Raw genomic sequence first — 24,954 nt, forward strand, 5'->3', positions numbered from 1 at the left:
GAAGGTTACATTAAGGCAATAAGACTGACTCATTTTTTACCCTCCCCCCCCCCCCGATTTTGTCATTTAGCCAAACACATATAGATAGAAAAGGCTGCAAAAGCGTTCTTGATTGCTGAAATATTGCCTGTGGAGTGTTTATTATTACTGCATTAAACGAAACAGAGTCCTCAACGGTGTTTGCTGCATGTGTCATCAAGTTCTGGCCTTCCAAACGCATTTAATCGACATTCATCTCGCAGCTAATGAAATGAAAAGTTGAAAGTTGTTAAGTTTCACAGGTGATTAAACAATTTATACATAATTCAGAAATTAATCTTGTACAAGTCACATTCAAAGAGCATCAGTAACGCAATTCAGTCTGGACAAGAAAGCTAACTCGCAGCTAAAAGCTGAAACTCATTGCTTCAAATCTATTTGCTAACCCGAAGACCTGACGCTGGAAAATTCATGCCACTGGTTTATTCACAAAAAAATGAACTGCAGTGACCTTTAGAGGTGACCCAACGCTGGGGCAACGGGACAAGCTCCAGCGCAGCTCCGCAGGCTGGTCCTGCCCCGGCTGGGAGCACCGAGCTCAGGCTCGGCGCCACGCTCGCTGCACTCGCAGGAGCAGTGAAGAGAGGAGAATGGGAAGAACGTCTTCTCATCGGCTGGCCAAGCACCACGTGGACCTACGCTAACAGCAAAGTGCAGCAACGGGTTTGTTCTTTCTCCTGCATGGCCGTTAAATCTTTGGCCCCATAATGGAAACGGTCAAAAGGGACGCCAGATGCAATAGTTGCTTACGGCCTACGGATGTTCTCCAGCTCAGGATTACAGCAGCTTTTGACTCGGCCATTTGACTCCAACCAGTCCCCCTTTCCTCTCTGAGGAATCCAAATTTTCAGGGTACCAAACGAACGCTCCAAGGGTCAAATCCCAGCCCTTGCCTCAGCCCCCCGTATATTCCCACGCTGCTAGTCTCCAGTGCCACTTCCCCGATGGATGCGTCCACAAGGCACTGTACAACGCAGTACGAACATATCTATATTAGCCCCAGAGAATGAATGTACCAGCCAAGGCTGAGCACCATACTAATAAAATTAGCTGGGGTAATGTAAGTAACCCAGATCTCACTCAGTGCTAGCTTGTGGCTGCGTTGTGCTTGCAGAAACCTCCCAGAAGTCCAATATTAATTCAGCTGTTTGTAACATCCCAAGTCACTGCTCTTCAGTTTAAAACCCAAAACCTTTCTCATTTTACTTCAATGGAAAAACTCACGTATTTACACTGGTTTCCTGTCTATGTAGTTATCCAAATATATTTTTTTCCTCTAAGCAAAACATCACGTCCACAAATTTACTCCTTTATTCTATTACACTGAAAGATAAAGTTGCAATTTCACAGAGAGTCCTCAAAACTTTTATTCACTTGAAATTAAATGACTAGCTCACATTTCTGCAGTCACTGAGAAATATAAGAAGAGGAAATTACAAATGAAGTAATTTTTCTATGGAAAAGAAATAGCTTGGGGCCAAATCCTACCGTCCTCGGTGAACTTTCAGTGAAAGTTGTGCTTGCATAAGGACCACAGAACTTGGCCCTTGGTAATAAGTAGGTTTCATAAAATGTACATGCCATATTTGTGGTGAGAGAAGTAGTTTCCATGGTCAGGCTGAGTTCCCAGATTTCTTTAGTTTTGCTTTGATAGCAAATCTCCCCCAAGTCAGTCACTCTTATTATGCTAGAGCATCATCCCTTTTTAATTCAAACTGCGCTTAATATTTTGCATAAGTAAATGCAGTAAATTTTGTGTAATTTCTGCAATATTAGCCGAACACTTAAGATCCCCCAAACTATTTTTAATAAACCAGACACGTTACAACCTATATAAAATTGCTGCACACAGCCACGGAAGCCTCTGAGTACTCCTACAAACAGCCCCGAGGGCTAGAGTCATAAACAAACATACACTTTTCCCTTAGTGAACTTGCACTAAAATTTCTACCAGTTTTTCACAATAGTCTGAGCTATTTTTCAGCAGAAGCAGCCCCTATTTCTTTGTCAGACACCTCTTATTTAGAGATGTTCTCTAGTGTTATACTACTAGTAGTCGGTTTGGTTTTTTTTTGAAATCCCAAAATACCATGTCTCACAGAGGCTTAGGATATCCATGTTGAAAAAAAGGTTTTCTAGAAAGGCAGAAGAATGAAAGAACCATGAAATGATTAATAACCAGAGAACATAAAGTTAACTACACAAACTAAATGGGAGAGACCGGACTGACTGTTCAGTGAATATCAAATCTTTAAAATTTAAGAGACAATGACATCAATACATTATTATTAATATTTTGAATTTCCCATCTCTGTGTGCCGTGGTCTGTTTCTGCGAACCAAACAGTTTATTTTCTAGGTGACAGCTGTACATATACATTAAGCAGACAGTCCCACAAATGTCCACACGTCATTGTTGAAATAAAGATTAACCTGGGATAGTGTCAAAATAGTAACGCTGAGTTCAGGAAGAAAATTGCTTCCCACGGATGTTCTTCCAAAAATTTAAGCTTTTTGCTTACATCTGCAAGTAAACATGTGTCTGGGGACGAAGAGAAGGAGCAGACCTTGGGAGCCTGCTCCTTGGAGGCCCGTGGTGGAGGACGAGTTACAGGGGGGAGGTTACAAGAGGCTACCTCAGGCTTGGCCAGCGCTGGGCTGTGGCTCCCCTCTCTGCATGGGACATTTGAGGAGGTGACGTGAAGGAACAGCCGTGGGGTGGGCAGGCATGGGGACAAGGACCTCTCTTCTCCCAGCAAGGCAGGATTAGCAAAGACCTAGAGGCAGGTCTTCCGCCCCGTTCGCCACGAAACATTGTTTGCAGCTGATCGCCACGAAAATATGATGATAGTGGAAATGTGTCAGCTTAGAAGTTCTAAGGAGCCCTCTCAACCTTTTCTTTACCCCCATCTAGGAGAAGGGGGATGAAAAACATTGGCTACGTGAGCAATGCATGTAGAAGAAAGGAAATGTAGGAAGGTGACAGCGAGGAGAAATATCATTTAACCTGACAATTCCTGCTCCTCAAGTGCAGGATAACCAGCAAAGAGAGGACAATATGTGTTTCTGGGTGAACTAATCATAAATCACTCGTTCCCCTAATTTGTGCTAATGCTTACGAGCCACGAAGTCATCCACAAGGGACGCACGTAAAGGCTTCACTTTCGCCTCGTCCTACTCGCGCACCCTTTGAAGGAGGGAGTGCCACCTTTGAAGGAGGGAAGTGCTATCTTCATCCACCCTTGTCCTGGGGAATGGGGAAGGTAAACTGTCTCGGCTCCCTGTAATCCCCAAACACATGGCACCGTCTACTCCAGAGTATGTTCAGCTCTCCACACCATAGCTGGACACAAGGGCAAGTGGGGAATGATCAGAGTAATCAGTGGACTGGAGCAGTAAAAGAAAACAACTGAAGGGAACTTGCAAAGCCATTTACGTTCTTTAAGAAGGTTCAGGAAAAGATGATGCTATTGGAAATTATCTTGGCTGCGTGGCACCGTATGGCTCACAGTAAAAATTAGAAATAGGAGAATGTGTTCAGCTTGTTATCCACATATTGTCTGAAGCTTTAAGGGCTTCTGAGTCCTGTCTGTGCCATGGTTAGCACAGCGGATAGTAAAACTATCATTCCTTTCAGAAACCAGGAACTCTAAGTTTTTGCCAGCATTAAAATAACAAAATTAAGTGCTAGAAAACTAACAATAAACTTAAGCAAAAAACCTACAGATACACTTCAGTAAAATAAAAAAAATACGAATTAAAATTAAATAAATTAATCTAAATTACCAATCAAAACTCATATTGCAGGCAGTTTACCATGTTTTGTGGTAAATTAAACACATCATTATCCTGAAAATTAGAAAGTGATTTAACAGAAACGGAATTTTTGCTTCACTGAAGTGTGTTGCTTTGCAACAAAGCGGATTTCACTTCTCCAGTCAAACACTCAGTGAATGAGTCCCAGGACTAGAAGTTGTATGTGTTATTACAGAGCACTAACTTTTTCACTCCAGTAAACAAGGCCTTTCTCACAATAAAGAGGCCAATCTTTCTAAATGCATTTAAATGCAGACACAGTGTGCTGAGCCTCACACAACTGGTGAGTTTTAAAACAAATACGGAGCTAAGGTGAGTTAAAACGCAACTAGTTTGCATTACGCTTTGGAACTCTAGTGCACATGAAGCTTGATTCGGAACGTGGATGGCCTTAAATTATTTACTGGGAACACAAAAGGAAGCGCGTATGTGAAATGAGAAAAAGAAGTAGTTCTTTTTACAAGATTTCACCACAATATCCCGGCTGGATACATCGATTGTGTTTTATTTTCCTTTTCCTCAATTTTTCACTACGGTCTTACAGTATTAAAAAACCGGTGAATTTAGTATATTTTGAGACAAAAGATGAAATAAGCAGTTAATAAACAAACATCATAAAAAGCTTAGAGGCTAGTCCTACTCTCATTCAGTTCCACAAATGACTGGTGAATGACACCATGCAGGGACCCAGATCTTCCAAATTTCTGAGTGTGTCAAATCTGAGTTTTTCTCATAGTTAGGTACAAAGTGGCATTTGTTCCCTAAGCTGGTTTCACAGATCTTGTACTTGAAAAAAACAAGGGAACTGCTGGGATAGATCTGCACTTGTGCAAGGATTATCTGACAACAAACAAGATTTTTCTATTCTGCAACAGACATAGAAACCTCAATATCCTCCCTCATCTACCAGCCTAAAGAAGCTGGGAGCAAACAGACCTAAGTTTTGGAACAAAAGCCATCAAAAGTTAAATAAATAAATAAATAAATAAATAAAATCACGAGACAGAGTCCAACCTTGTTCAAGCAATCACATGTCCACCCACGCTTAGGATGATGCAGGTGCCTAAACACACACACACTCACACATGTTTTGAAAGTGCCAAAGAAATCCTTGTCCCAAGCGGTGATGCAAGGTGGGATCTGTCGTCTGGTTTTATCCACGTTATTTTTAAATTTGGATAGTTTCCCATCAAAATTCCTGACTTTGCAGTTTCTCAACAGGGGCAACATTACATTGCAATACATTTAATATGCTGTGGAAAGGGTGCGACTTGTATGTACGTACAGAGACAGTTTTAAGTTCTCTGGAGTATATACCTTCCCTATCCCTGTTCTTTTTCTCTGATCTGCCTATCAGAACAAGTTATCTGCAGCTCTGTTTACCCAGAGAGGAAAATAAAGCTGTGTCACTATTACAGAGCTGAACCTGCTCCACAGAGATACAGATAGATAGAAACAGATACAGACCTAGCAAAAAAAAATACATGCAATAAAGCAAAGATATAGTATATATACAGCACAACTTCAGGCTGTTCCATGTAACAATCTTGTTCTATACATACACATGCCCGTTATCATAAACTCATCACTTTTACATCTGAAAAATGGCAGATAACATACTCCTCTCCGCTTTAGCATTTTGCCCCATTCCTGCTTTTGTTTAGCAAATTTCAAACCGTACGAAGGCAAGGCTGAAAGAGCCCTGCCCCACCGCCCACAGCGTAAGCTGGGTCCGGGGTTGCCGACACAAGCATGTGCCATAGCTGTCAGGTTTCCTTCTCCTTCCACGAAAGGCACAAGCATTAATCCCACGTGCCATAAACCCCTTGACATACGCTTGTAGTCTATTAACATCTAAGGTACAGGTCATCGGAGACGGTGCTCAGAAAAGACACGGGGAGGTCTCGCAGCTTTCTTAGCCAGAACTGCGCTTATTTCCAGAGCAAGAAGTTGCCTTCTTCCAGTTACGTTTCAGAAAATGAGTCTTTAAGGGAATTTTTTCACAGCTGACTATAATGCTCATCACAAACCCCGGCAAACGACAGGTTGTGAGGGTGTATCTCCCTGTGCCCACACTGCTGGCGGTGCAGGGAGGGCAGGCATGACCATGTGCGCTGCCAAGGCTTCTGGTGACTGAAGGAAGATTTAAAGAAAGTGGAACTGCAACTTAAAAGAAAGGCAGAGACGTTAAAAAAAATATTTTCTTAAAACCCTCAAATTACTTCTCCTTGTTATAAGTTATTACTGCAAACAGAAAAAAAAATAGAGACGCTGGCTCCTGCAGGGACTGCTGACTAAGGCGATTTTTGACTGCTGAATATCCCACAGCGAAATTCCTGTAATGCATGATTTTGAATTATGCTTGAAAAACACCCGGTATAAATAGTGAAGATTAACCAGCAGGATAAGTGTCCAGGCCATATGTCCATATTTTACTTGTTTTATCCTTGCAATTAAGGCTTCCTGAAATTGTAGCTTTGTATTTGAAGAATGAGCTAGCAGACTTTCAATTTATAACGTGCAATGTTTAATTTAAAAAATGGTTAGTATTTCTCAAAGTCTGAGAAACTGAATAGCGCAATGACTACTCTAGTTACCCTATTATTCTGCAAAAAAGATTATATTCAGCGAACTAATTAGCACATTAGAAGCAGAATTTCATATAAAAGTGATGTAAGCAGAGGACAATAATTTTAAATTAATTGTCATTTCAAACTTCCAAACTAATCATAGCAAGATGGATGCATGAATAGATAAGAGAGGAAGGGTAACAGCCTGAAAAGTTACGAAGTGACAATTCTTTCTTCCTTGAAATTGTCAATCATCTACTAAATCCTACATATCAAGCACTACATTCTAGCTTGTTTTCCAGTTTAAATAAATCTACCTGAAACTTTTTTCAAAGAGATATACCTGCTTTTTTTTCCCCTCAAATCAGTACCAAGAAGTTAAGAAATAGTAGTTAAAAAAACCCCAAACAAATAAAAAAAAACCCAGGACAACAGTGGAGACAGTCACGTTTTCATTCATTGGGATCAATACTGAACAATGTTTTTCTGTACCGTGGCAAAATTCAATGAAAATTGAATTGCTCCAGCTTTTTTCGTATATTCAGTTCTCACTTTTTCATCACTCCCTCTCTATGTGTTCACAGTGAACTGTTTACTGGTAACAGTGCCCAACTGGCTGTCCAATATACGTTCAATAAAGCTGTACTGCAACAGCAGTAGGGATGGGAGGAGAAGTAGCTCTTAAGACCACGCGTGTGAGATCAGACCGAGGATTGTGACAATAATTGGCTCGTTTAATGAACTTCACACTAATTTAAGCAAGCCTCTAAAGTGATTGCATCCCATTCATATTTGTCACTTACCACAGTAAGTGCCCACCAGTCTTTTGTGGACATAGGGGTGGCATTCATGACATTAACACAAGACACAACCGCACAACTTGAGAAAATAATGGTATTTCAACCAAAGCAAGAACGGACTTCTTCCTAACTGTGCGATGGAAATTTCCATCCCAAGGTGGATGGAAATAAAGGAGGAAAAAATATCTCTACCAAGGAGAAAAGCTACTTGAAAAAGAGTGGTAAGAACTTCTTTGAACTCTGTCTTCCGTACAGTACAGTACACAGTACAGTTGCTGTCAGCTTACCATGGAGCAATCCTGTTATCATTTATGACTGAAGATATTTCAAACTTTAATCAGATAAATCTGTAATCCTGCATTAAAGATGATGCTAATTGCTTTTTATTAGATTAACCTTTTAAGAAGGAGCAGAAATCAGCTTTGACAGTTCATGGCACACGCAACCCTGGCAAAGCTGGTATTTGTAGCCCTTTATTTCTATTTTTTCCCTCTTATTTTTACAAGGTTTTTGTAAGAAACCCTCGATGATGAGAAACAACGCTGCATTACTGGCTATTCCTGTTTACCTCACTAGTGATGGGGTAACTTGATAGAATAAGAAAGACCATCACCTATAGTCAGTCTTTTTAGGTGGCATAAAATGATAGTCCAACAACAATCCTCACCAATATTTATGACTAACAAAAAATTCTTAATAAATAATGATGTTTCTACCAATATTCTGGATTTCTTTTACTTATGACTGATGCAAAGAGGCAAAAGATTTAGTTACCTAATAAAACTTGATATTTTCAACTATAATACCAAGAATGTCTGTAGAGAGATTAAAACTTTTGGCTGTGTTACTACATCTTATCTTACGCTTTCCTAGACTCGAGAAGAGAAGCGCATTAATCTCCTTAGGATTCTGCTTGTCTATTAAAAAAAAACAAACAACCCAGCCAACAAAACAAATACAGGGTTTGCATCCATGCTGAGGTAGAACCTAAGGAGTTCTCCTCAGCACCCCTGGGACCTGAATAACATGACTGTATTGCTGTGCAGATAGTCTGCAGGATTTTGTATTGCAAAGCACAAACTACTTGATCCCCCTCTCCCATGTCAGCTCTGCCATAGCTGTCTCTCTTCCAACACCCCAACTTCTGAACCTTCTTGCCTCTGTCTATACAAAAATCTCCGAAGACCTGTTTCAAAAGAATAATACTTCTAAAGACCATAGTTTAGTAATTGGTCAATTTTTTTTCATATACATTCATAACCAGAAATTAGAAGATCATACATTATTTAAAATAATTTCCCTCCTTTTTCTTTTGTGGAACGCACTGAAATAGAGACCAGCTCACCCACCATACCATCCTAAATAAGCCCATCAATTACTCGCTGGATTCTCCACCATCCCAACAGAGAGCAGAAAGGGAATCACGCACGTGAGAAATGTCTGAATAGAGGTGTGCCCTTAAAATGAGGACTTTCAGAAAAGTCCACAAGTATGACTGAACTACATAGAATAAACACCTTCAACATATATTTCTAACTCTGCTTGCCTTGTCCAAATAAAATCCACCATCAGTTTAAGTTGGTTTCAAAACTGAAGTTCTGGCCGTGATTTTAACCCTAGTGGAAAACATCCATTGTTTTCACAGATACTTCAGCGCGCGCTGGCCAGCCCGAGCCCTTTGCCAACCTGAATAAATGTCTCTCCTGCACCACACCCGGGAGAACACAGATGCTTGGATTTAGCCCAGAGGCTCTCGCTGAACTATTTTGAAAACAGTGATCTAATAATGAAGGTTTAACTCCAAATAGAAGAGTAAATCCCTCAAATGGCATTCTGGGGCTGGATTGCGCATCTCGTGGGGCGCTTCTCTGAGGGGCTGGGCTAAAGCCCTCCTCTCCTTTGGGGCGTAAGCGTGCCACATCATATAGGCATGGATACGCTCTCTTCCTTGACAATTACTCTCTAGGGGACATCAGACCGACTTTGCCATAAACCTGCTTCCTAAACAGCTTTTTGAGCTTTTGTCTTTCAGAGAAAAATTAAAAAGTGCTAACAGTTTCTAGGCTCCGTGAAAGGTTAAGAGCCTTCTATTCACTTCCCACAACTATGATATGCTACTCCCAATTCTCTTCTCTCCTGATTTTGTTCAGACAAATAGCATGAACTCACTGACGGGTCTGTCGCCATTTCAGTTCTCCCACTGCGCGATTTAGAAATAAATTAAAAAAACCACGCAAAACTACTAAAACGATAGTTTTAGTACCAGTATTAAAAGAGCAAAAATAATAAACCCAGTAAAATAGTAAACCAGTAAATCTAGACTCAAGTAGACAGCACTGACACGAGGAAGAGCTTCCACAAGGGCAAGGAAATAAATGGAGCTGGGACCGAAACCAATATTCATTTTGAAACAGTTGTGGCATAAAACAGGACCATTGGAGAGAGCCATCATTACGTAAACTGCTAAGCACCAAGGTAAGCATACATCAGCTTCATTTAGCTCACCGAAGCCTGAAGCGATGCGTATATTTAGACATAATCCAGAAAGCATAGAAAACAGGACATTTCTAACAGAAATTTCTGAGTTCCTTGTTTGTTTTGACAGCACCGAGATTTAAAAACAGCTGAACTTGTTTTTAAAAATACAACTCATTCTTTTCAGGCAACACCTTTTCACGCTGTAGACTCCCTGTTAAGTAGAAATACAGTGTATGCTAAGAAAACAGGATAAGTTTAAATGTCTTTAAGCACAGTCACATAAATCTCACACAATGTTAACCCTCGAGACTCTCACCCTTACTAGAAAATACAGTTATCCTCTACTTGTCTCCCCAAACCGGCAAATATATCTTAAAATATGTTAAAAAACAATACTAATGTATTGTCAGATTTAATTTGATTTTAGGATTGAAAGGAACCAAAAGTCTAACTCAAAAGAGAATTCCCGAGGAGGATATAACCTCTCTGCTTGGTTGCCCTCCTGCATTCTTGAAGGAAAGAATGCATAAGTCGGGGGCCAACATTTTCTAAAGAAAAAACATATGGATGTTTTTCATACAGGCCAGGGATATATACAAAGAACAGCTAACTAAATATAATAATCAGTCCACTGATTCATTTCTTTCAGAACTATTTATCTCAATTAGTAAATAGATTACTAAAAAAAAATTAAAAAAACCCCACAGGAACACAGCTTCTAATTAGAAACATCACATTTTGATTCTGGTTTTATTGTCACAATGTGCCATTCCGACCAACCAAATCAAGAGGTGGTAGTTGCAGTTTATTTAAACAGTAGTCCTGGGCAGCTAGCAGGTTTCCAGATGTGCTACTCGACATCCCTGCAACCAATAAATAAAAGGAGGAGGAATGTTGGAATGCTAACATTTGCTCCAGAAAATTGCTCAAAGAGTTAAAGACAGGGATGATAAAAGCGGCTGCACCAGTTCTTGTCATGCTGCCAGAACTGAATGTTTACCCAGTGCTGCGTCCCCACCAGATGGGGTGCAAAAAAAATTTAGAAAGTCTCTTTTCCCAACAATTTTGCCATGAAGAAGGGTATAGCGAAGCAAAACAAATGATTTATGTGGTAGAAACAGACCCATAAAGACACGTTCAAATAATTGCGTGTAGGTTTCTTGGCGTTTATGTTAGCAGACATTTTGGGGGAGCATCTGCAATCTAAACACTATCATGTTATCCCACAGTCCATCATTTTGCCTGTCATTATATTTATAATTCATGCACTCTGGTCTTACAGCTTGTGCTGCAAGAGAGGCTCTAAATTGGGATGGCTGAACTTTGGGGTTGAATGATGTTTTATTTCTCAACCAAAGCCACAGACATAGAGCTCTGGAAGATGCTGAATGTTCCTAGCGATGGACGCTTCGTGTGTCTTTGTAAATCCCCACGGCCTAGCACAGCAGTCTAGTAACTGATGGCCGGCAGTGGTTACAGCACGGTGGAAGTGCAGAATTGAGTGAAGAATGACGATAAAACAAGGTTGAAATCAAGAACCTTTGTGCAGACTGTCCTGTGGAAACTGGGCATCAAGCAGGCTGCATGGCCACAAGTCACTGAGCCGAGCACCAGAAAACATTTTATCAGTCTTTTCCCTCCCTCAAAGCGGAGGGAAGACTCTCCGCCGACCCAAGATCTACCCTGAGGACCGGGTGGAGGACCAGCAGGCAAAGCCAAGGAATAGCTGGGCCAGAGCCAGGCCAATGTACACATCATGACCAACTTCTCTGGGCCTGAGGAGAGCTCTTACTTGGGAAAGCACTTTTTCAACAACTGCCCAAATTTCCATCCCTCGTGCACGTCCTCCCACCAGCAGTCCCCGTCTGACCTGCCCAGCACGCTTGTGAGCAGCTCAGCTCTTAACAACTCAACGACTCCTCTCACGTGCCCAGGACTGAGATCTGGGCTCTGGCAGAGCACGCCTGCACGGCGTGGTGAAGCGCAGAGGTTTCTGAGCCAGCATCCCACGCAGCACTACAGGCTCAACGCTTCACGCCTGCGGGCTGCCGCTTCGCCGTGTCCTAATCCTTCACCTGCTGCAAAGAGACTCGGTGTACATGCTGACAATACACGCCCTAAACCCTAAGGTACTGAGGATGAAATAACAGCCATTACAAAAGCAGCTGCCTCTTCTGAGGCCACGGGTTGTTTTCAGTACATTGGACTGACACCTTTAGATAAAAATCATGAAAAATCCTTCTTCTTCCATCAACTTCCCCATACGCAGGCAAGGGTAACACTACAAGAACCAGTCCCAAATTGATGAAGTGATAATAAATGCAAGTAAGAAATCCTTGATTACGCATAGGGAGTTTGGGAAGACAGCCAAAACCAAGCTGGGAATCCATCAGTTCTTATGTCTAAAGGTGCTTCTAAGTATGTATTGTGTCTGCTTCCTTGAAAGAAAGAGAAGAGTTGGCATAGACTTCTATAGGAGCAGGCTATTGTCTTTTAATGATTTAAATCAGTGTAGCCCATAAAAATCGAGATGCAGATCCTCAGAAAAAATGGGAAGCGGGTTGGACAGATAGAATTTTGCCCTTGAAGTGCTACCCAGACATTTCCAGAGTTAACTGCATCTGAATGTCTACCATGATTTTCATCTGTAAAAAAAACCCCCACCTAAATACGATGCACCATATTTGGTAAGACTGTTGCTTGAGCTGCTAAAGACAATCCAAAAGACTTTTTATTACAGCTAATAAAAGCCAAACTCAAAGTGCAAAGTATAATACCTTTCCTTTGATTTATTTTCAAAGATAATATGGATGTGGATAATTTCAGACAAGTCTGCTTTCTGCAACATTTTGGCAGGCACTCCTTTCCTACAGAGGAGCACTACCTTTTCTGTATCCGTGTTTCTGGTCCAATTGTCTCTACGCAAAATCCTTCTTTCTAAGCATTATCTATCAAACAAACACAGACTGAGACACTCTAAAGAAATAGTTGCATTAGGCAAAGAGCTGGACTTGCCTTTCAGAGTTTCTTTTATAATTTCCTAGCAGCTGCTCAAGAACATAATACTCAAAACACTTTTCTTACCCATTTCAAGACTGTGTCACTGCCATCTTTCTGCTAGTACAGCCAGAATGAAGCAGGCACTGACTAGCAAAGGTCAGTGTCTTATCACCTGGATATCCATCACATACCCATACCGGTAGCTTTTGTAATGTCTTACCTATTTTAAAAAACATTTTATTTTTTCAAAATACATTCTTCTTCTGATGAGCTGCAACTCTTTTAGAAAGGCTTCCTCCCACATAATATTTTTCTAACTCAGCTGCCAAATGTCTACAGAAGTACATGTGCTTTCTATGTATGATAATGTAATTTATATTAACATAAAATTTGAGATGCCAAGAAAATCCCAGAGTCTCTAACTTGGTCTGTTTGTTCCATGTTATTGTGACAAACGTATTTTTAAGAGGTCTCCAACGAATTACACGCCTGAGTGTTCTTTACCATCTAGACTGCGTGAACTCAGTATGATTAATTCAAATATAACAGGGATCCCCTAGAATTTTTTAAGTATGTAACATATTTAAAGTACTTGAATTATCAATTAGGGTCCACATCCCACTTCCATGAAACCAAGGGAAGTCTGGCATTGACTTCCACTTAAGCTGGACACTTTCCTGTGATGTTTTAGTTGAGATAAATCATGGCTAACAGTTTTAAATGTAGTCTTTGATGGCATGAATTTAGAGTAAGTCTCCAGTCTAATCAGAAGATGTTTTCTCACGTTACTCACTAGGCTGGTTGAAAACTATACCAAATCACAGTAATAGTGGATTAGTCAGATTGTAAACTTAAACACAGTAGAAAAGTTAAATTTAGCTTACAATTACTGCTGAACATCTGCTTCTGAACACTTTTGCTAGTACCTTTTAACACTGATAGGAGGGAAGAACAACTTGTGAGTTCGCTTTACAAGAACATAGCAAACTTAAAAAGAAAAAACAGCTTCAGTATTTAATCAGCATAACATCTACATGTTTAAACGCAGGAACTAACAAAACATGCTGCTGTTCTTGTCAGCCACTCACAGCAAAGGCCCCATGCACACTTCATGTATTAAAGCCTCCCCTGGATTATCTGAAACTCAGAGATCTCCCAATACAAATAAATATTTTCATCGGGTGTGGTTGGGTAAATCTCCTGGATTTCATATTTTGTAGGAACCAGAGCCTAGGGAAACATCGTGCTTTCGTCAAACTCTTGGCTTACACACAGTGCTAGGCATGGAGTACAAATGACTTCTTGCTCCCCTCTTTCTTCCAAAAAGGACAATAATTGTTGGCCACGTGACACCCCTTATCAGTTCGGTCTTCGGCAATTTTGTATGTAGAGCTAATAAGTTCCGCACAGCCCTAACTGACTCCTGCCAACTTGGACTGGGAGAGTAAACAGACATCAAGGATCTGCCTTCCCGTACAAATCCAGCCTCAGCTTCTGAAGGGACATAAAGAAGTTTGAGCCCAAGCAAGCCCAAGTCACAAGCGAGCAGCTGGTGGCTACAGAGTCACGGAAAGCCAGTGTAAAAAATACAAAGCATACAGTGTGTATAGCCAAAGTACAAGAAAATGATATGTCAAATCCTAAAGTTGTGTTTCACAGCTTCAGCCGTGCTCAGTCTGTGAAACACCTGAGTGCTGCCGCGATAGGAAAATACAAGCCATAGATACTGTCACCGACACAAGATACCGTACGCAACACGGCAGAAAACAAAACTGTATCCACTTGTCAACAAGTTGGGTTTGCTTCCATATTTGTTATTAGAAAGTAAGAACAAGTTCTGCAGTAAATTAAATCCATCAGACCGTGGGGGACCGGAGATCAGTCCAGAAGATGATGCAGGGTGTCTTCGTTACTAATATTCACACCAAAATCTGAAACCAAAATTGTGTGCTCAGATGCCTCAAGTGAAAGTGTAATTAATCTTAGTAACAAGAATTCACGTCCTGTTTTAAACTTACAGAACTTAGAATACACTTGGGATTCTGGAGCAAAATGTATGACTGGATGCTGAGCAAAGCAGAAAATAAAAATGTTGAAATCTAAATTGTCATTAGTTTTCAGGGGTAAGATTTTGGTAAGATTAACTGAGTAGCCCACAGCTGTTTTCTGGCCATTGGTTTGACCTGTCAGCACATTTCTGATGAAAACGTTACGTTGGGTTTTATTGCCATTTATATTATTTTTTTTATTATTGCCATGCATGAAGCTCTTATGAAGTAAGTAGGACCACAGGGCAGGGCAAAAATCAACCTACCTAAATCTGTAGCGAGTCCTACTAGTACCAGACAACTAGATGTACGGATAAAATCCTGATTTCCAGAAACCAAACTCCCTTTGACATCAGATAAGCCCAGCTCTCCCCACGGAGATCTAAACTGAAGCTTGGGTACCAATTTCCACCCACTAAAGCTTCAGACCATCATGAAAATATTTATTTTCTATCCAGAATGCAATGTTTTCAAGTGTCAACGAGCTTTTACCAGAAGAGACTGCCCATTTGCTTTACCTGCATCAGCAGCTGTGACCAGTAGTATGTACTGCTCCTTTGCCTCCCGGTCCAGGCTCTGCACCAAGCGCAGCTCTCCGCTGGCTGAGAGAGTAAAGGCTCCTTCTTCGTTTCCAGCCACCAGCACGTAAGTAAGCTTGCTGTTTAGGCCTTGATCATCGTCCCTTGCTACAACCTACAAAAGCAATGCGAACACATGGGAAGAAATATCAAGAACTGACGAACGCAGGGTCTGTAAAACTTTATTGGGATAGAGGAAATATGCTCTATGACAGTAAAGCAAATTAACGGATTGAATGAATCCAAACGCTTTAAGGGCTAATATAAATTAGCTGTAATTGTAAAAATGACTTAATACAGTGGTGATGAACTTAAAAATATAGTTTCAAAACATTAAATAGTTGATAACTTATTTTTCTCAAGCATAAATACAGTAAAGACTGTGGGGCTCAGTGAAAACCACAGATGATCTGGTATAGGCTGAGCTCCGTACCAAAGCAAGCATTGCATGTCCTGAATCTATTTAGTGATCTTTCAGTGTCTGGCTCACACCCTCATCCCATGTAGGCAATGATCAGATTGAGAGATCTGTTGCATGAAAGTTGAGGTTGAGGTGAGAGAGAGCGAGCAAATTTCAAGTCCCAGGGTAGGTGGGAAGATAGGTAGGGAACACACAAACAGAACTCCAAAGCATAATATAAACTTTTGGTAAAAAACCAAACCCACCCAAACAAACAAAAAGAAAAACAAGCCAACAACCACTGTACGTCAGATTACAGCCAAGAGGCAACTTTCAATTGTCTTGCACCTTTTTAATTTTGGAGGAAAGGCACTATACACTAATACCATACACTGAGGCATGCTAATAATTGTAGGAGATACGTATTTATTTGCTGAACGTACTTACCTGAAGAATAACTTTTGGGAGCATTTCTAAGTTCTCAGGGACGTTCACAGAGTAGGGAGAAAGTTCAAATGTGGGAATATAATCATTGACATCCTTCAGAATAATACTGACTGTTGTGGTATCGGTCCTCGGGCTGCTCCCGCGGTCGGCCGACTGAACGGTCAATGTATAGGAGGCCTTTTTCTCTCTGTCCAAAGGCTTGGCAACTGTTATCACCCCCGTCACAGAATCGATCCGAAACTCATTATTGGCATCTCCACTCACAATGGCATAGCGGACCTGCCCGTTTGTGCCTTCATCTCCATCCGTAGCTAACACCTGGATTAAATCTGTCCCTGTCAAAGTATTTTCCCCCACCTCTACTTTATAAAGCTTTTGGGCAAAAAGTGGGTTATTATCATTAATGTCCAGGACTATAACCACCACATCTGTAGACGAGGAAAGGGACGGCTGGCCCTTGTCTGTGGCTACCACAGTCAAGGTGTAGTTGGACACGGCTTCTCTGTCGAGCTCCCCAGTAAGCCTCACTTCACCGTCAATGGTGCCAATGCTGAATTTGTTCCCCAGAGGCCGGAGCAGACTGTATTCAATATAGCTGTTGGGACCGCTGTCGGGATCAGTCGCCTGTGCTTTGAACACAATCGTATCTATCGGCGTGTTTTCTGGGACGTAGGTCAGCTTCGGGGAGATAAAGCTTGGAGGGCTGTCATTCACGTCCAGCAGAATAATGGAAACTTGGGCTGTGCTGGTGTACCTGGAGGCCGGAATTGGGGCCATGTCGTGGACTTGCACAACGAGGCTGTAGAAAGACTGGCTTTCCCGGTCCAAAGACTGCCTGATGCTCAGCACGCCGCTGTTGTCGATGGCGAACTGCCCCGCGCTGTCCCCAGACGTGATGCTGAAGGACAGCCGCGAGTTGGAACCTGGTGGGGCGGGGAGAAGAAAAGTCGAGAACGTGACTTCATCCCACCAACCTAGATATCAATGTTTCTGGACTCATTTCCTATGGGGACTGTACGATCGTGCTGCCCGTTCACCCTCCCTATCCCCATTTTTGAATCCATCAGCTAATTTCAGCCAAGTTTCACAGTGGAGCAGAGGCCTTTGAAATAATTATTTTCTGATAAGAGTTGAACAGAGAGAGAGGGAAGGATGCTAACTGGAGCGGCCGCAGAGGGAACAGCCAGCAGAGATCATCTCTGCATTTTATTCAGCAGGAGCTGCACGGTGGCAACGTGTAATTTTTTCCCCACCTACAAGGGTTAGGGATAAAGGTTTTGAAGCATTTTCCTTCGGAAACCAAGACTGAATAGCTCTGCTGCTTGCTGAACAGCTGTTTGCCTCCATTCTGCCCAGTTCAACTAAGCAAGATTATTATTAATGTAATTTCATGAATTCTTCCACCCAATTAAAAAAGCCACAACCAGAAACTCCCAAGCCTAGATGGAGCAAGCCAAGAGTGAATACTGGGGAGAGGTATGCTTCTTCCCATATACGGCATGGTATTCCAAAATATCAGATGAACAGCCCTCATCTTATGATTGAAACATAACTAGCAATTATGGTCAAGGGAGAGATTTATAATTCTGGTAAGGAAAATGCATTCTGAATCTTGACAAGGCTGTGAAATGACCTTAAATATGCCACACGGGAAACAAACGTATGTTACTGCTTCAACTCCAGAGTTCCCTCTAAACAACCAATTGTTGGGAACACCTAATTGAAATAAGTCTTCTCTCATCTGTCTATCTATCTACCTACCTTACTCCTATATTAATTAACCTTGAAAATTTGGTTTCTTATTTTGGGTCATAAAGACTGATTTAGATTAATAGATTAACAGACCATTCACTACTAACTTAGCCCTCAAACTCACTTTTTCATGCGAAGAACCCAAGCTGTCTGCTTAAGTAGCTGATTACCTTGCTGTGCGTTTTGTCATGTTTACTCAGAAGCTCTTTCCCCTCCGACTGAATTGCTTTGATAACACAATTATTCCTGCATTAGATGTCTTAATCTCTGATGCTGATTATGCTCAGACTTGGGACCTCTAGTCTTACTTGTCTTTCCCCCAGCGGCTACTCTAATGGGCACCTTTCCCTCTCTCTTCTTCTCTTGTAGGAATTTAATTGTAAAATAAACAGAGCCAAACACGAAAGACAAACTATTTTAATGCAATTAAAGAAATTAATAAATTTATATGCCAGATACGAGTGTTTCTACATCACTTTGATCAAGCGAAGCACTGTGAAAGTTCAATGCTAGTCTACTTTTTGTTCAGCTGTATTTTCAAATGAGTAATTATATGGATGAAAGTCTTCTGAGTTCCTTAAAGCACTTTCTGTCAATTCATGATTTTTGTCAATTGACTTTGGAGATGGGTAGGAATTAGATCCTACAGAAGAAAATTACTTTAAAAAAATATCCCCCCCCCCCCCCCCCCCTCAGTGTATTCTATGGTGGTGTTTGTTCCTATAAAATTTACTGCTGCTTCTTCATCTCACCCTCCATGTACCTTTTCATTCCTTCTGTTGTATTCTCATAGGTTTTGATGTTGCTAACACTTACATAGATTAAGCTGGGATGCAGAAGGAAAGTCGCCTAAATATCAGTGGAGCCAGGACTGCCATTTAATGAACTATTCTTTTTTCAAACACACCATGCCAAGCTGGGCTTGTGCACCTTATATATCCCCTCTCCCCAGGTTGGGAGCTGGGTTTTTCTTAGGAAGAATGTAGGGGCATCCTCTTTGCTGAGCTTTGGGCTTATTTAATCTGAGGGTTTACCTGATAAAACTCTGAGAGCTCAGACATGGAGCCACCAATTTCATGATGATGCTCTTTTTAAGGGTTTTGTTTCTATTTTTATTTATTTACTAATGAGACCAAAAAAAAAAAAAATCCTACTCCGCCCTCATTCTGTAAATACTTTTGAGTCTAACTGGGAAATCCCACCAGTTTTTGCCTGGAGGAATATCTTGCTGTACTTTTAAACAAATAGACAAACGTGTGCTTTGCCCTGAGACTTTTCCTGTTAATTCAATGTGGAAAAAATTAAAATCTGAATCTCAAAATGAATGTGTTTAAGGAAACTGAATTCTTCATTGCTCTGTAAATAGCCAAGGGCTGCAGCTGATATTTACTCTGCATCTGTATATGAAACTGTAGAAGCCGAGATAAACAGCTACTGTTTCCCAAGGAGCGTGTCGAACAAGAAAATGAAAATGGGAGCAGTTCCACTATGACCATGTTTTCCTCTTTTCAGTGTTTATCCTAAAACAACAGGCATACCTTATTATAAAAAAACGTATTGTCAGAGCTCCTTCAAACTATGGGATCATATAACATAAATAATCAATGGAATTACATTTGTGTGCATTGAGTGCCTTATCTGCGAGCCACATGCAGAGGAATACAGTACCAGCTATTTCTGTCCTCTCGAAAAATATAAGATGACATAGGATAGCACATTTGTGCTTGAAACAGAAACACCAATAGATCATAACATTTGCTGAAGTTACAGTCCTATGGGGGAACTCAGTCTGGCACGCTCTTGGAATGAAATCTCTGCCCTATTAATTTTAAATCCAGCCTGTTAGAAAAGTAAGTGTTCCAGAAAATATAAAAGGCAAGATATCTGAATTTTCATTGCATTGCTCCTCAAATACTCATTTGCTTCCTTGATAATTGAGTGTGTGATGAACGTAAAATGATATGTCAGTGCTATGATACAGTTCATGTCCACCGCGTGCTGATGGAAATTAATGTATGAGGTGCAAGAGAAAATGAAAACAGACCCATAATGGTTAAGTGAAACTAACTTCCAAAAGGATCTGAAACCAAGCATTGTACTCCTAACAGGAAAATAAGAAATAAAAGAGGAGATAGATGAGACACAAAGCCATTTATCTACAGGTCTGAAGGAACAATCCCTTCCTTGGATATGCACGATGCAAGCACAAGTTCCTCCTCCAATTTATAGTTAGTTTACATAAAATAAAAGCTTTAATAAGAGAGATCCATGCAAGAATAGCCAGTATCACCAAGTGATAATGTCTGACTTGTTGGCTTATCTTATGGAATCTCTTCTTGCTCACTTTCTCAGTTTGATCTCAAAACCAGTTGCACAATTTTTACCATGGAAAGTTCTATCCATCAGCACAAAATTTATGTTCCCACAAAAATGTTTGAGTTCAACAACTCAGCATTTCCTGAGGAAAAACTGCTTTATTCAATCATCTTGATCAGCTCGGTTGCTTTATGTGCACAAACAGGGATTCCTTGAAGCATGTAGGTGCTTTGCGCTTGAAGCACACATTTCAGTGTAAGACATTTCTATGGGTTTTGCCGAGCCACTGTCAAGTTGAGAGGAGACAAGGTTGCTTAACATGTCACAAAAATAACCTTCACCTGTAAAGTCACTATGAGTGTGACGAATAATTTTGTATTAAGTCACACTGACTAATGTCTGTGGACACTTAAGTAAGCGCAGTATGCTATGGAATGATTTTTATGTATTTTATGGACATATTCTATAATTACTCTTGCTTGGACATAAACTGCATGGCAAAATAGTTAAGCAAGCCATAAAGATTGTATTTTTTACGCTCCAACACATTAACACCTTCTAGATGCCATAAATAATCCCAAGATTAAAGCTTATTTTAATGAAAAATTTTCCCATGATCTCTTTTGATCAATTTTTAACCTCCATTATCAATACCCTGTAGATCACAGTTCTCTTCATGATACACTTAAAAGCTACAGTGCATTTAAGATGATTGCAGATGATGTCTCATATTGCCAGAACCTTGTTTAGAATATATTATAAACTTTAAGGAAAAAAAAAAACAACTCTGAAAGAACATTTAGGTCTAATTTAAATGCACAACCTAAGGAGAAATCAGTGTTCGACTGCTGCAACACGCTCTAGGTAAAATACAGCTCTACAATTCATTTCCAAAACAGTGGTTAAAAGCAGTATTTGACTGTATTTTTAATTTATCCCAAGTAAAAATAAGGAAGAAACCACCCACTTAAAACTAATGAGAAATATGAGAAAAATAACTTTTATTTACGCAGCATGCAGTGAATTTAAGCAGATGATGGCATCCCAAGGATAGCTCTAATTTGCCCTTTCGGCTAGGTCTTCTAATATGGTGGAACATGCATTTATCATCAGAGATACAGAACATGAGGCAAAGCCTACCATCGTCCGCGTCAGTGACGCTGAAGTTGAGAATAGCGGATCCTGGAGACAGGTTCTCCATCAAAGACGCGCTGTATGAAGCCATGCTGAACACCGGTGGGTTATCGTTGATGTCCAGTATGTTGAAGTACACCCTGATGGTAGTAAATTGGCCTCCCCCATCTTCTGCACGGACGGTAAGAATGTAATACTGCTGTGCTTCGTAGTCCAGCGCGCGAGTCAGGTTGAAGACTCCAGTAACGGGGTTCAGGAAGAAGATACCCTCTTCATCATCTTCACTTACGGTGTACGTGATTTCCCCATTGATACCGGAGTCATCGTCAGTGGCTAGAATGGCTGCCACTAAGGAACCTACAGAGCATGGAGAGGACAGCAAAATCAGTCAGTGGCAAAAGGCAGCTCACTGGTGTGGTCAGAGCCAGCTCATCACCCAGCAGCTCTGTAGAATAAGAGATATCTTCCGGTAGAAATTCAAGCCTCAATATTTTATGACTCACTACCATGAAAGTTTTTTCAAAGCTGAAAGGAACAGTATTCTGTATGATCTTTATTTTAAAGGGCTACTAAAAACCCCCCAAGAAATAGCCAGGAATATTTGTTTTTACCTTTAAATGGGAACACGTCCAGATTAGATATCAACTGGGGCAAAAAATACCATTTCTCCTGCTAGGTATTTTCTTTCTACAACTCAAACAACTCTCTCCTCCCCACAGACAAATACAAGTTCTGAAACCTTCTAGATTCCTTCTTTCTAAACGCAGAAACCAAAATGTCAGTACATACCAAATATCCCAGCTCTACTTTTTGAAAAAGTGCCTTTGCAGGGTAACTGCGGTTAGAAAACTAGAAACTTTATACGGGTCCATTCTCCACTGTTTTCTGAAATTCAACTCCTTGTGAATTTGTGCCATTGTTTTCATTTCTGCATAGCTGCGTTCACACAACTGACCTATCTTACTACAGTTTGGAAATTAATTGTCCCTTTTTAGTATTTTGAACACTAATTGTAATTAAGATCAGCTCATTTCCAAGAAAGTAAATAATTTCATTTCTTTTCCATGGAACCAGATGAACTGCATGCATTGCAGCACAGTTAACTATTTTCAACCCTGAAAACTGGTTACCATCAGAACGAAGAACAGAGCTACAACTTCCTTTAATCCAGCTGAATATGCTGGTATCTCTTACATCTTTTACACTCGATTACCTCACGCTCTAACGGTTCTGACTGCACGTTAATTGGTGAGGAGGGCTGTCCCAAAACTGTATGGGATTACCAGCCCTCCAACGAGTTTGCAGCACAGCGGGGTCAGGGAAGCTCAGCAGAGCTGAGGCCCAGGGAAGGTACAATTCCCAATCACAGCTGCCAGACTGCAAGGGGAACGGGGATTGCTCTCTGGGAGAGAGAGCAGAGCCCCGAAGGGGAAACCTCGTGGTGCTTCCCCCTCTGGATGTGCCTGCCAGCTGCTCCGAGATCCCTGGAGAGAGGAACAGGAGAAGCTGCAGCTCTTCGAGTACAAAATCAGCCTGTTTCTTCCTTCAGCACCCATCGCTGCTGAGCTGGGTATAAGGCACAAACGATTAAAGAGAGAAGCCTCATCTTAGTGTGGAGGGAATTACACTGGCTATTTCCAGGGTTATTCCTCCTACAACAGAGCAAGCCTCAGGACTCCGAGTGACAAGAGAGCAGAGCATAGCTGGGGATCAGCAACCAAACCACTCCATGCTACACAGACGTCTCGATTACTTCCAGATCGGATTCCTGAGGCGCAGCTGATTGCACTGTAAACCTTTAACGCAAAACACCACCGAATTTTGGGACTGGGACTGCGGGACAGAGTGCAAAAGTTGGAGGCAGGGGTGTAATCTTGGTTGTCCCAAGCCGAGCCTCCCATGCTTATAAGTCAAAGCCCTAATAAAAGCTTGAAAGCTATCACCATGTCATTTGCATCTCCTTTGTTTGTTCATGTTTTAGAAAAAGCTTCTAAGACGCTTCAGTTACTAATACCAACAGATACTGCTTTTATGCTATCAGTCTCTATAAAATACTAGAAACTTTTCATTGCAAGTAATATTCATTTCTCATCTGAAGACATATAACATAGTACAGTTTTTGAAAACTTTTTTTGGTCTAAATATTTTCTAGCTTATGACCTAACTTTTAAACATCAAAACAGTCTTCCATATGAAACAAGCTTTGGAAGAGGTGAACAACTTAAGAGGCTGGTGATCATACTTAGGAACCAGAATTATCTAAAGGTTAGATTTTCTACAAAAACAGAAGTTAAAGATCAGATCAAGGAAATATGATGTTCGGGTTAGTAACTGAGAGCATGTAGGGAATATTATTAAAGAATTAGTGTACTGCTGGCTGCTCAATGATCACCCGTTTTGTGACCCTACACTCTATGAATTAAGTACTCTAAGTCACATTCACTGAAGACAGCTCACACTAAATCAACGCTAGCATCACCATTACATCTTCATGAAAGGTTATACTGTTTGTATCCTGTAAGTTGTTCCTCTTCCTACTTTTCCTGGTTGCTATTTCTTAAGTAGTTGCACTCAGAGGCTTCCATTGGGATACAGGGACAATTCCTGTTCTGCATCTAGGATTTATTTGAGTGGCAACCATTTCTCTATTTCCCATTAGAAAAGAAATTTGACCTCACTAGTGATACAGATTCCCAAGCATGATGTGATTCCCTCCATTTCTCCACCCCATCCGATAGACGCCTTCAGCATCTCTTGTCTCCTGGCCAAGTCAGACAGGTCTGTTAACCCCTCAAGTCCCTGTGGCTTGACAAAAAGAAAAAAAATAATAAAAATCAGTCAATTTTAGGGCTATTTCCTATTTACCTGGAGTGGCATCTTCTGGGATGTCAAAGGAATACACCGGCTTGGAGAATTTGGGGATATGGTCGTTAACATCGCTAACAGTGATGTTTATTCTCATGTCTGAGGACTGCAGGCCGTCATCAGCACGAACCAGCAAGGAGTACTTGGAGCGGCGCTCCCGGTCCAGGCGCTTGGTGGCTATCAGGTCTCCTGACTCGGGGTCAATGTGGAAGCTATCATCCGCACCGCTGATAATAGTGTATGTGACGAGGGCATTGGCTCCCTAAGTAAAAACAGAAGTGGTCAAAATCCAGTTATTTGCCAGGAAAACCACATCATAATTTTCGGTAAGACAAGAATCGTTCCAGTAACTGCACTTGGCGAATATTTTTTCAGAACGGTTTCCTTCAATAAACAGCCTTCCTGCCCAGGCCCTGCTTCAGTCCCCCACTAAAGACGCATACACACACGGCTTTTATTTATGAGACGTGAAATTATGAGATTACCCAGACACTTTTTGCTCCACTGTTCATAAAAGGATCACATCCAGTCAATACCATAAAGTTCCGATACCCGTTTGAATTTCAAGCCAGCATCACCGAGCAGCGTAACATCTTCCCTCTTAACAGGGATCAGTGTTTATTCTTCTTCTTTATGTTCAAAGGTTAAATTAAAACCCTGCCAGTGGGATCAGCACAGCCTTTCTCGCTCTCTGAAGGTGGGACGAAGGAAG

General features: G+C 41.1%; 1 protein-coding gene across 1 annotated transcript in view; it reads right to left on the reverse strand.

Annotated features, from left to right (window-relative positions):
• The window catches only part of FAT4 (FAT atypical cadherin 4), a 146,399-nt gene that overhangs the window by 41,851 nt on the left and 79,594 nt on the right, over positions 1–24,954 (reverse strand). The window contains exons 3-6 of the mRNA XM_086464371.1: positions 24,243–24,504; positions 21,384–21,734; positions 16,176–17,098; positions 15,269–15,443 (exon numbers count right to left, since the gene is read on the reverse strand). Coding sequence (XP_086320497.1) covers positions 15,269–15,443; positions 16,176–17,098; positions 21,384–21,734; positions 24,243–24,504 — 1,711 coding nt within the window. The remainder of the gene's footprint in view (positions 1–15,268; positions 15,444–16,175; positions 17,099–21,383; positions 21,735–24,242; positions 24,505–24,954) is intronic.

The sequence above is a fragment of the Leptosomus discolor genome, chromosome 4 (assembly GCF_034619465.1).
Source record: "Leptosomus discolor isolate bLepDis1 chromosome 4, bLepDis1.hap2, whole genome shotgun sequence".
In the NCBI taxonomy this organism is placed as follows: Eukaryota; Metazoa; Chordata; class Aves; order Leptosomiformes; family Leptosomidae; genus Leptosomus; species Leptosomus discolor.